Here is a 12,223-nt window from a genome sequence, read left to right as displayed (position 1 = left end):
CCTCTCTCTACCTCTCTCTGTTCCTCTCTCTGTCTATACCTCTATACCCCTCTTTACATCTCCCTGCATAGCACTATACCTCTCTGTACCTCTCTCTATCTACTTTTATACCTCTCTATTTACCTCTCTCTGTACCTCTCTCTTTAAACCTCTCTCTACATCTCTTTTCATACCCAACTTCTATAACTTATACAAAATTATTGGATGGAGCTCCATCATTCCAGAGAACACAGTTCTGCTGCTCCACAGATCAGTACTGGCCATTACCATTAGTGATGAGCTGGCTGGTGATTGGATGGGTGGTTTGGGGACAGTTCTTGGTTCAGTTCTTGGTTCAGTTCCTTGGTCAGTTCTTGGGTTGGTTCTTGGCTCTATAGGGCTTTAAACTGCAGGGGTTATTTGGGAATAGACTTTTGCTGTGTTTATAATCAGAGGCAAATCAGCATGCAGAGCTTCTGTTTGATCTCTCTCTCTCTCTCTCTCTCTCTCTCTCTCTCTCTCTCTCTCTCTCTCTCTTTCCAGTTGTGTTCATTACTCGTGCGAGGCGATCGACTGCCCGGAGCCGAAGGTCCGCAATGCAGAGTTGAGGTGCAGCGGGGGCTTCTTCAACGGCGCTCGCTGCACCGTCACCTGCAACAGCGGCTACGTACTGCAGGTCCACCGGGACGATGACCTCATCAAGAGCCAGGTACACACACACACACACACACACACACTAAAGCACACACATACGCACACACACAGCTAAGGAAATGGTACAGGCTGGGGAAAGCCATGTGTGAAGAGAGAGAGATAAACAAGCAAACAAAACCATAAGGGAGAAAGAAAGAGCTAAAGATGCTAGAAATAGGGTGGGGGTAGGAGAAAGCAGCAGACCAAGTGAGGCAAAAATCGAGGCAAAAAGTGAGAGAAGCATAGAGAGTCAGTGAGGTACAGGGCTGAAGAGAAGACGAAAGAAAAAGGGGCAGAGAAAGTGAGGCAAGAAAGTAAGAGAGGCAGAGAGAGACAGTGAGAAAGAGACAGAATGCAATAGAGGCAGAGCATGTAAAGCAAAGAGAGAGACAAAAAGTAAGAGGGGCAGAGAGAGACCGCGGGGTACAGGGCAGCGAAAAGAGAAGCAGAATGAGGCAACGAGAGTGAGGCAGAAAAACAAACAAAGTGGTACAGAGAGAGACAAGAGAAGAGAAGCAGAGAGAAGCAAGACAGAAAGACAAAGGCAGAGGCAGGAGAATGAGGCAGAGAAAATGAGGCAGAAAGTGAGAGATGCAGAGAGAGACAGTGAGGTACAGGGCTGCAGAGAAGAAGAAAGAAAAAGGGGCAGAGAAAATGAGGTAAAAACAGAGGCAGTGAGGTACAATGAAGAAGAGACAGAATATAATAGAGGCAGAGCATGTGAAGCAAAGAGAGAGACAAAGTAAGAGAGGCAAAGAGAGACAGTGAGGTACAGGGCAGTGAAAAGAGAAGCAGAACAAGGCAAAGAGAGTGAGGCAGAAAGACATGCAAAGAGGTACAGAGAGAGACAGAAGAAGAAAAGCAGAGAGAAGTGAGACAGAAAGACAAAGGCAGAGGTGGGAGAGTGAGGCAGAGAAAGTGAGGCAAAAATAGAGGCAGAAAGTGAGAGAAGCAAAAAGAGACAATGAGGTACAGGGCTGTAGAGAAGAAGAAAGAAAAAGGGGCAGAGAAAGTGAAGCAAAAACAGAGGCAGCGAAAAGAGAAGCAGAAAATTTGGCAGAGAAAGTGAGGCAAAGATAGAGCCAAAAAGTGAGAGAAGCAGATAGAGGCAGTGAGGTAAGGTGAGAAAGAGACAGAATGTAATAGAGGCAGAGCATGTCATGCAAAGAGATAGAAAGTGAGAGAGGCAGAGAGAGACAGCGGGGTACAGGTCAGTGAAAAGAGAAGCAGAATGAGGCAAAGAGAGAGAGGCAGAAAGACAAGCAAAGACGTATAGAGAGAGACAGGAAACGCCATCCGAGACAGAAAGACAAAAACAGAGAGAGACAGAGCAAGCTTTGGAAGAAGAATGGGAGAGAGATAATGAAGGATGCAAAAAAGAGAGGATGTGAGGCAGATAGAAAGAATATGGAGCAGAGAGAGAGAGACAGACAAATATACAGAAAGAAAAGAGGCAGAGGAAAGAAAGAGAGGCACATAATAGAGAAGGAAAACATGTCTATGTTACCTTCTGGCATAGAGAGTGAGGCAAAGAGAGAGGCTTTGAGGTAGAAAGAAACAGACTATGGTAAAGAGTCACAAAGACACAAAGAGAGACAGACAGATAGAGGCAGAAAGAGACAGTGAGATACAGAGAGATTTATAGAAAGACAGACCGGCATAATCATGAAGGAAGTCATACAGACAGATAAATACACAGAGGCAGCAAGGAATTACAAAAAAAGGCAGAGAGAATGGAAGAAAGAATGGAGATGGAGGAAAGAAAGAGGTGGGGAAAGAGAGAGAGAGAGAGGAAGTGAGGCAGAAAGAGAGAGAGACCCAGTGCCAAAAGCTCTTACATTCTCGACAGCCATTAACATTGTAGAGCAGCACCTCAACAGCGTTTACCGTGTGGAGGAGCCACATGTGGAAGCGGTTAGCGGTGGCGCTAACAGCACCGTACTCTCCTGCCTCACCCCCTCAGCCTCCCTGCAGCCATGCTAAACACACACACACACACACACACACACACACACACACTTAAAGCAACTCGAAAATACTTCCTTAAAGAAAAACAATAGATGGACCCTACAATTGGCGCAACTTCTTTTCCACAACAACCAATCATTCCTCTAGCCCACACCTGGCGTTTGGCTTGGTACCAATAGCTAACACTCTAAGTAACAGGAGAGAGCCAGGAGGTAACATAGACACGAGAGAACTCAGAAACACTGGCATCCATCCACTCAAGCTGTGTGCGTGCATTTGCACAACTGTGTCAGCAATTGTGCAATTTAACGTAGCTGAATGAATTCACATGTAGCTTTATAGATCTTGTAGCTTTATAGAATATTTCACAGAGCGCGGTGGCAATGTACTTTGATGTTTTACAAATATAAACAATGTAAAAGCGAATTCCAGTTAAATAATAGCGAAGGGAAATAAAATACATTAAGGTTCATTCAAAGTGCTTTTCTCTTTTATTTATTTTTTTTTACAAAACTGCAGGATTTGAGAGAGAGAACGAGTGAGAATGAGCAAATTCTATATTAGTCTGTTTACTGAACATAAATATAAATTCTTATAAGTGTCAGAAATATATATATATATATATATATATATATATATATATATATATATATATATATATATATATATATATATATGTATAATATAAATAATATTAACTTACAGTTACTGTGCACATTTTTAAGTATATTTTATTTTATAGTTGATTGCTAAAGGTTCCAGTTATGATCCAGTCATGGTTGCACTGCTGACTGTTGACTGTTGTCAGGGTTTAAATCGTGCAGTGGCGCACCTGTGTTTCCCATCGCCAAGATATATAGAAACATGCCAGAAATTAACCTGAACACACCTCACTTCCAGACCACCACAACCATTCACCATTAATGGTTTAGGGCAGGGGTATCCAAACTTTTTTTTGTTGGGGGCCAGAAGAAGAAATATATTTGAAGACACGGGCCACACTCTGTAATAAAACAAATAATGAAACATACCACTTAAAATAATACTTTTTCCTGATTACTTTCATTTACACACCATTTTACTTGACTTACTGTCTTTATCTTTGACAGTGTTGTGTAAACTAAGATTTTTCAAATTGATGTTTAATTTCATGATGTCACTTAATTACGGCAACTTTTGGCTTCTTTGGCCCGTTTTTCTGTGCTACAACTAAACACCCTTTCCACTTTTAGACTCTTTGGCCCGTTTTTCTGCGCTAGAAAGGCGCACCCTCTCCGCTTTTAGACTCTTTGCCCCATTTTTCTGAGCTAGAAATGCGCACTCTCTCCGCTTTTAGACTCTTTGGCCCGATTTTCTGTGCTAGAAATGCGCACTCTCTCCGCTTTTAGACTCTTTGGCCCGTTTTTCTGCGCTAGAAATGCGCACCCTCTCCGCTTTTAGACTCTTTGGCCCGATTTTCTGTGCTAGAAATGCACACTCTCTCCGCTTTTAGACTCTTTGGCCCGTTTTTCTGCGCTAGAAATGCACACTCTCTCTGCTTTTAGACTCTTTGGCCCATTTTTCTGTGCTAGAAATGCACACTCTCTCCACTTTTAGACTCTTTGGCCCGTTTTTCTGCGCTAGAAATGCACATTCTCCGCTTTTAGACTCTTTGGCTCGTTTCTGACACCTAGCGTTCAAACTTTGAATCTCACATTATAAAAACCTGCTTAACAGCGGGCCAACTTTCATTCTATTTCTAAAATACCTCTCGGGCCGCTCCAAAAAAAGGAAACAGACCGCAAATGGCCCGCAGGCCGTAGTTTGGACACCCCTGGTTTAGGGCTATTTTAACTAAGGGCGGGCAAGGCGTAAAAATAATAGACTGTTGACGGGGAAAAAGATATATGAGTCTAAATAAAAGGAGAGAGCCAGGAGGTAACATAGACACGAGGGCACTATAAAACATTGTCATCCAACGTTTTCACCATCCACAAACCTCAAGGGGAGGGTCACCTGAGTCTGATAGCTGATCTAATCTGTAGATCAGATTAGTGTATCCAGGGGAAAGTGATATTAGCATGTTTCCCACAGCGGTTATCCCTCACACACATCTGAGAACCAGAAAACACAAACAGTACAGCGGCCACGCTCTCGCACGCTCTCGCACGGCCCTCGTTTACTGTTATTCTTTATTTCCTCTCTTCACACACATGCACACGCACACGTACACACACTCACACACACACAAACAAGTGTAGGGAACAGATGGTTTTGGAGATAGGATGATCTAAAGGGGTTCCTGGAAGCCTGTTTTGACACAAGTGAAGCAAAGAGTCTGCAATCTTCTAATGAAACAGCATGCCGGCTGACATCACTACACCAGTTCTCTATTTCCGTGCTGATCCTGCGTTCTCACACCGATGTGCGCACACACACACACGCACACACTTACTTGTACAACAAACATACATAAAACGTGATGTCCAAATCGTCGCTGTCCAATGAAAAACACTTCTCTCCAAAACAGCAACTTTACAGGAGAGAGAAAAAACCTTTAAACTTTCAATGGAAGTCAATGTAAAAAGAGTTTATTTCAGGTCATTTTGAAGAGTTTCTATTGGTCCATTCATCAAGACATTTTGGCACAGTGCAAGGGACAGTTTTTCTGTTCACATTATGTAGTAAACTGAAAAACGTGTTGTTTTTTTTTATTGGACAGCGACAACATGTATGTTTCTCTGACTTCAATTTAGAGAGACAGTAGTGTAAAGGCTTCTCACGCTCCTAGTGAACACCCTGTTTTGAGCTCCTTTTTTTTTCACATTTTATGCACTCCACATGTGTGAGTTATAGCTATTTTATTGTTATTATTATTATTTTAAATTCTATTTCATTTTATTTTATATTTATGGGCCATTACACAGAATCAGTGCCATTACTGTTCCCAGGAAATGACATTTATAAATGTGCACACAAAATAATTTTATTTAAAATATTTTTTTATTATTAAGCATAGTGTCTTGGACATTGATCTAATTGAAAAAGTAAGATATATTATTAAAAAACATTAATAAAAACTCATTAGAACACTAAAAACAAAATAGCATTTGTCATCTCCACTCTCTAACTATAAACTTTACCATGCAATATAATTATTAAAATATTAAAATCCTTCAGAGATGTAATTTTATTTTTGCATTGTTGTGTGACTCTAAATCCTGTCTATGCTTTTTTAGTTGTGTCCCTGGGTTTGACTTAGTCCTGTTACTGTAACACATTACCCTGATCATCTAAAACATCTGGAACATTCTAAAACATGAAGTCACATCTACAACAGGAAGTGACATCATCTGGTTCTTCTGAAGAACATGGGAAGACCAAAATTCCCAAAGTTCCCTCATTAGTTTTTTTTTTACGTATATTTGATCTTAATCAAAGCTCAATCTGAACACTCAGTCCTGTTACCTAAAATTAATTCTTAGATCTCATTGGTTTATTTTTAAAATACAAATTTTGAGAAAATCACTAGAATGCTCAGTGTCCTCATGCTAAAAATGCTAATGCAAAAATCTTATTCCTGTTACTTATAATATAAAAAATAACAGGACTGAGTGCCAGTAAAAGGAATGAGTGCAATTAAAATATTTACATTGTAAAAAAATCATAAATAAAGAAAAAGAAAAACACATTGAATGAAAAGAGGAGTGTCCAAACTTTCGGCTAATAATGTATTTGTCATTATACGCACAGTACATATATTTTTGGGACATTTCTGAAACAGTACCATGGTATACTGCCCTCGTATACAGGTACACTCTGCACCTGGTTCCCACAGGAAACTCACAACTGTGATAAAATCAGTAACACTCAGCAACCTTCACCCCCAGCACCTACCATAAACTCCACACCACCACAACACTTGTTCTGTTCTGTTGTTTTGAGGAGAACCTGTTTTGGTTCCTTAGGGCAGGAGTTGCTAGGGCAAGAAGTTGATCAGGCAAACCCATAAAGCTAGAGTAGTATCTGGATACTATACCATGTCTAATTCCAATACCGCATCTATCCCTAATTGAAAATGTGTGGGATGCTATTCTATTGGATGCCCTCTAAACACTTACAACCACCTCACCACACAATCTACTGCAGAAACTGTGTAAGAATATTGGAGCTGTATGGGATGGATTATCATAGAACTCCATTAGGAACCTCTACAACTTCAAATTATACATGCGTTACACACTACTTCTCTATGTGTAGCTCAATAATTATGACCAAGACTTTTTTTATTATTCATACAAAAGATGTGTTTCATGTCATACGCCTTTTAATGTGTGATACTGAATTCAAAAGTTGACATACCTGGACACGCCTTAAATTCAGTGTTTTTTCATTATGTTAAAATTCTCTGCATTGTAGATTAATACTAATCTCAACCAAACTATAAAGAAAAACAAACCTGACTTTTTTTTTATATTTTACATTCTTCAAAGTAACACCTCTTGCTTAGATGACAGGTTTGAACATCTCTGCTAGATTTTTTCTGTCAGTTTTATGAGGTAGAGTCACCTGGATTTCAAGCTTTCAGTTAACAGCTGTGCTGAACTCATCAAGAGTTAATTACTTGAACTATCAATTACTGGCTCTTTTCAAACTTGCCAAGTAGCATCACAGCGCTAACGCTCGGAGGAAAGCGCAGCGACTCGGTTCCGATACATCAGCTCACAGACGCAGCCTTGTGCTGATCCACGTCACCCTAGGAGTGATGAGGGGAAAGAGCGCCATCTACTGTACCCAGTACCCACCCAGAGAGAGCAAGACCAATTGTGCTCTGATGGCAAGCTGCATGACTGGGATTTAAACCGATCATAGTGGCAGCTCCTTAGTCTACTATTAGATCACTATGTAAGTAATGTTTTAATCCATATTATGAGAAGCAAGAACTACTCAACTTAGTCTTTTGAAAGAGTCCTCAAGTGCAGTCGCAAAGACTATCGAAAGAAAGTGTTATGATGAAACTGGCTCTCATCAGGACCGCCACAGGAAAGGAAGAGCAAGAGTTACCTTTGATTTGTTTAAATGCACTGAATGGAAAGGTGTATCCAAACTTTTGACTGCTACTGTACACAGAAATGCAGTGTAACCTTTATTAGTGATATCAGTAGAGTAAATCAACACCTTGCTGATGATACAGGCAGTGAATATGGATCCATATGCAGCGGCTGCTGAGTGATGATCATATTGGTTTACATTTACATTACGTTCAAGTGTGGCCACATGAAAGCTGGGTCAATATACAGTAGGTATGTACAGTATATGTATGTACATATATATGTATGCAGTATATTGACCAGGCCGGCGATTGGCCGCACGTGCAGGCTATTGTAATGGGATAGGGTCATCACTCTGGGCTATGTAACCTGCTACCCCGGTGCTGGGAGGCTGGAGGGGGGTGGGAGTCAGTGTCGGAGCGAGGGATTGTGGGATTGTGGGAGATTCAGCGTTTTCGCTGGAGGTTGAGCACAGCAGACGCTGGCTGGGTTGAATCAGACACAGTAGCCAGCGGAGAGGCGGAGGAGCGCTGGGCTGTAAATAAGCTTAAAAAAGAGAAAGAGAGGAAACTCCTGCACCTCTCCACACTGACGGCTTTTCTCCTCTCTCGCTCTCTTGCTCTCTTTTGCACTCTCGCTCTCTCTTTCCATCCAGCTGGACCCTAACTGACAGGATCCTGGTGTTTTATGTATGTTTGTTATGGGTTTGTTTGTGTGTGTGTCTGTAAAAGCATTTAAGCATGTGTGTGTGTGTGTGTGTGTGTGTGTGTGTGTGTGATGTGTGTTTGCACCCTCTAACCTCTATTTGTTGACTTTTACAGTAGAAAAGAATAGAAAAGACTAGACAAAACATACAGAAACACAGATACTGTTTCCAATATTATACATATTAAACAAGAGGTCATACTTCATCTTTCTTTCTACTTGCTGTGAGGATTTGGTTGCATTTGGCCGCAACAAGACAACAAGACAAACATGTTAGTGAGGCTCCAGAAAGATATTAATAAACAGAGGCATGTATTAAATCTGACATACAGATAAACAGACATACAGAAAATTAGTGAGAGTGACAGACAGGCGTAAATATAGTGAAAATGACATACAGAAAGATAGATAGATAGATAGATAGATAGATAGATAGATAGATAGATAGATAGATAGATAGATAGATAGATAGATAGATAGATAGATAGATAGATAGATAGATAGATAGATAGACAGACAGTAAGTGATAGAAAGACATACAGATTGAGAGTGATAGACAGATACATGGTAATAGACAGAGAAAGCAATTGAATGGCCGACAGGACAAAAAGGGTAACAGACAGATTGACGGAGAGTTATAGACAGATTGACAGACAGGGAATGACAGACAGATAACAGGTAGAGTGATTAAAAGACACATAGTAATAGATAGAGAAAGTACTTGGCTGACTGACAGATGGACAGACAAAGTGAGTGAGAGACAGATAGACAGAGAGTGATAGACATATAGACAGATTGACAGACAGGGAGTGAAAAAAGACCTACAGATAGACAGATATAGTAATTGAAAGACAGACAGATTGATAGCGGAGAGTGAGGGAAAGACACATAGAAATAGACAAGAGAGAGTGATTGACCGACCGACAGATGGACAGACAGAGAGAGTAACAGACATAGAGTGATAGAAATATACATAGATTGACAGACAAAGAGTGAAAAAAGACAGACAGATTGACAGACAGGGAGTGATATAAAGACATATAGATAAAGAGTAATAGATTAATGGAGTAATAGACAGAGAGAGAGTGACTGACAGACGGAAAGACAGACAGAGATGTAACAGACAGATAGACAGAGAGAGATAGACATATAAAGAGATTGACAGAAAGAGAGAGAAAAAAGACATACAGATTGACTGAGAAAGAGAATGACTGAAAGACAGAAAGATTGACAGACAGAAAGTGAGAGAAAGATAGACATATTTGCAGACGGACTACCAGACAGACAGACAGACAGACAGACGGAGAGACAGACTGGCTTCACCCATTGACAGTGAAGCTATAAGGAGTGTTGCTTTTTTTAAATTAGGCAGAACACATGGCAGCCAATCAGAACAGAACTGATTTACATATATTTGTGTCAAAGGGACAGTAAACTCATTCACAGCTGTAATGATGGGATCTGTGTTGTAATAATGGGATGTAGTGTAGAAAGGTCAACTCCAAGGTCACAGAAGCCTCAGAAAATCAGGTTTGTAATCAGTTGAGTGTAATAAACTGCTCCTGACAGTGGTTGCCAGCCACTGAGCCCACAGGAATCCCCCCCAGCAGAAACTCAAAACCCCTCTGGATGGAGCGTTAGGTGGACCTGGCTGACGAGAAATCATACAGCAGATACTGGATATGGGAAATAAGTGTCATACGATTCCTGCTGATCTCCTTTGAAGTAACCTCAGAACATTAGCTCACACACATATACACATATACAATATATGAGTATATATATGTGTGTATATATAGATATATATATATATATATATATATATATATATATATACATCCACTATTTATTATAAATACATAAATAAATAAATAAATAAATAGATAGATAAATATATATATATATATTTTTGTCTTTACACAAAAAAAACACCTTATTAATTTTTATAGAAGTAATTTCAGAGCTTTTTCATTGGTGCATTCACATTAAAAAAAATTGCAAACAATTTAAAGAATGTGTCTGATGCCATAGTTTTGCTAGGTGGTTCCTATGATGTTCCCACTGTGATTGATTGTTACAGTATCCCCGGCGGTTACTATAACGTTGCAATGGTATCCTAGGTGGTTGCTAGGGGGCTTCTAAGACAGACAGGTGGAAGACAGATAACCATGGGCGTCACTGCTGCCCCAACAGTAATAATCCATCAATAACCCAGTGCTGACACCACTGAACTACCAATGCCTGCAACTTGTGTTGCCACTCGGTTCATAAGGTGTTGCCATTGTATTCCAGGTGGTTTATATGGTTTACAGTACCAGTCAAAAGTTGGGACACACCTTAACGTCTCTGCATTGTAGATTAAGATTAAAGATCATAAGTGTTTAACACACCAGAATATGTTTTATATTTTATACTTTGTACATCTTATTCTTTGGCTGGATTCTCTCAGTCGGCTTTATGAGAGTTTTTCTGGAAAGTGTTTGAGAGCATCAGTTGTAAAGTAGTGAAGAGGTAGAGTTACAGGTATACAGTGAATAGCTCTATTTGAATGATGTTCTAATCCAGATTATGAGAAGCAACAACTACTCAACGAAGTAAAGAAAAAATTACTTAAAGAAAAAATGAAGGTCAGTCAATCAGTTGAAAATTGCAAGTGCATCCTTAAGTGATGGAACTGACAAGAAAAAGAGAAAGAGCAAGAGTTCCTCTATTGCAGGGGTGTCCAAAATACGGCCCGTGGGCCGCTCCAAAAAAGGAAACGGGCCGCAAATGGCCCGCGGGCCGTAGTTTGGACAGGTATTTTAGAAATAGAATGAAAGTTGGCCCGCTGTTAAGCAGGTTTTTATAATGTGAGATTCAAAGTTTGAACGCTAGGTGTCAGAAACGGGCCAAAGAGTCTAAAAGTGGCAAGAGTGAAGTTGAAGCGCAGAAAAATGGGCCAAAGAGTCTAAAAGCGGAGAGAGTGCTCAGTTTTAGCACAGAAAAAACGGGCCAAAGAGTCTAAAAGCGGAGAGAGTGCGCATTTCTAGTGCAGAAAAAACAGGCCAAAGAGTCTAAAAGCGGAGAGAGTGCGCAGTTTTAGCACAGAAAAAACAGGCTAAAGAGTCTAAAAGTGGAGAGGGTGCGCAGTTTTAGCGCAGAAAAAACAGGCCAAAGAGTCTAAAAGCGGAGAGGGTGCGCAGTTTTAGCGCAGAAAAAACAGGCCAAAGAGTCTAAAAGCGGCGAGAGTGAAGTTGAAGCGCAGAAAAAACGGCCAAAGAGTCTAAAAGTTGCTGTAATTAAGGAGTTTAATATTAAGAGACATCATGAAATTAAACATCAATTTGAAAAATCTTAGTTTACACAACACTGTCAAAGATAAAGATAGTAAGTCAAGTAAAATGGTGTGTAAATGAAAGTAATCAGGAAAATGTATTAGTTAAAGTGATATATTTCATTATTTGTTTTATTACAGAGTCTGTGGCCCGTGATATATATAAATATATATAAATAAATATATTTCTCCTTCTGGCCCCCGACAGAAAAAGTTTGGACACCCCTGGTCTATTGCATATGATAAGTTCATCAAAATTACCAGTCTCAGAAACAAGTTATTTTGCAAGTTAATTTGGTTTGTTTAAAACTATTTTTAAGTTATTACATGATTCATAATGTGTTCCTTTATAGTCTGGGTGAATTTAGTATTCTTTTACAATGTAGGTATCTTGTGAGTGAGGCAGCATTCTTTAACCTACCTGGGACATGGCAAAGACTTTTGACACGCTTATTAGCTTATGCTATACTGTACAAAGCCCCCCCCCCCCCCCCCCTGCAGTCTACTGTATACAGTAAATGAGAGAAATCTTCAC

General features: G+C 40.1%; 1 protein-coding gene across 1 annotated transcript in view; it reads left to right on the top strand.

Moving 5' to 3' along the window:
* Positions 1-12,223, top strand: part of LOC103040342 (pappalysin-1) — a 236,254-nt gene that overhangs the window by 151,256 nt on the left and 72,775 nt on the right. Inside the window, exon 15 of the mRNA XM_049465816.1 lies at positions 523-688. Within this exon, the coding sequence (XP_049321773.1) occupies positions 523-688 (166 nt within the window). The remainder of the gene's footprint in view (positions 1-522; positions 689-12,223) is intronic.

Source organism: Astyanax mexicanus, chromosome 1 (assembly GCF_023375975.1).
Source record: "Astyanax mexicanus isolate ESR-SI-001 chromosome 1, AstMex3_surface, whole genome shotgun sequence".
Classification (NCBI taxonomy): Eukaryota; Metazoa; Chordata; class Actinopteri; order Characiformes; family Acestrorhamphidae; genus Astyanax; species Astyanax mexicanus.
This window is presented reverse-complemented; position numbering and strand designations above follow the sequence as displayed.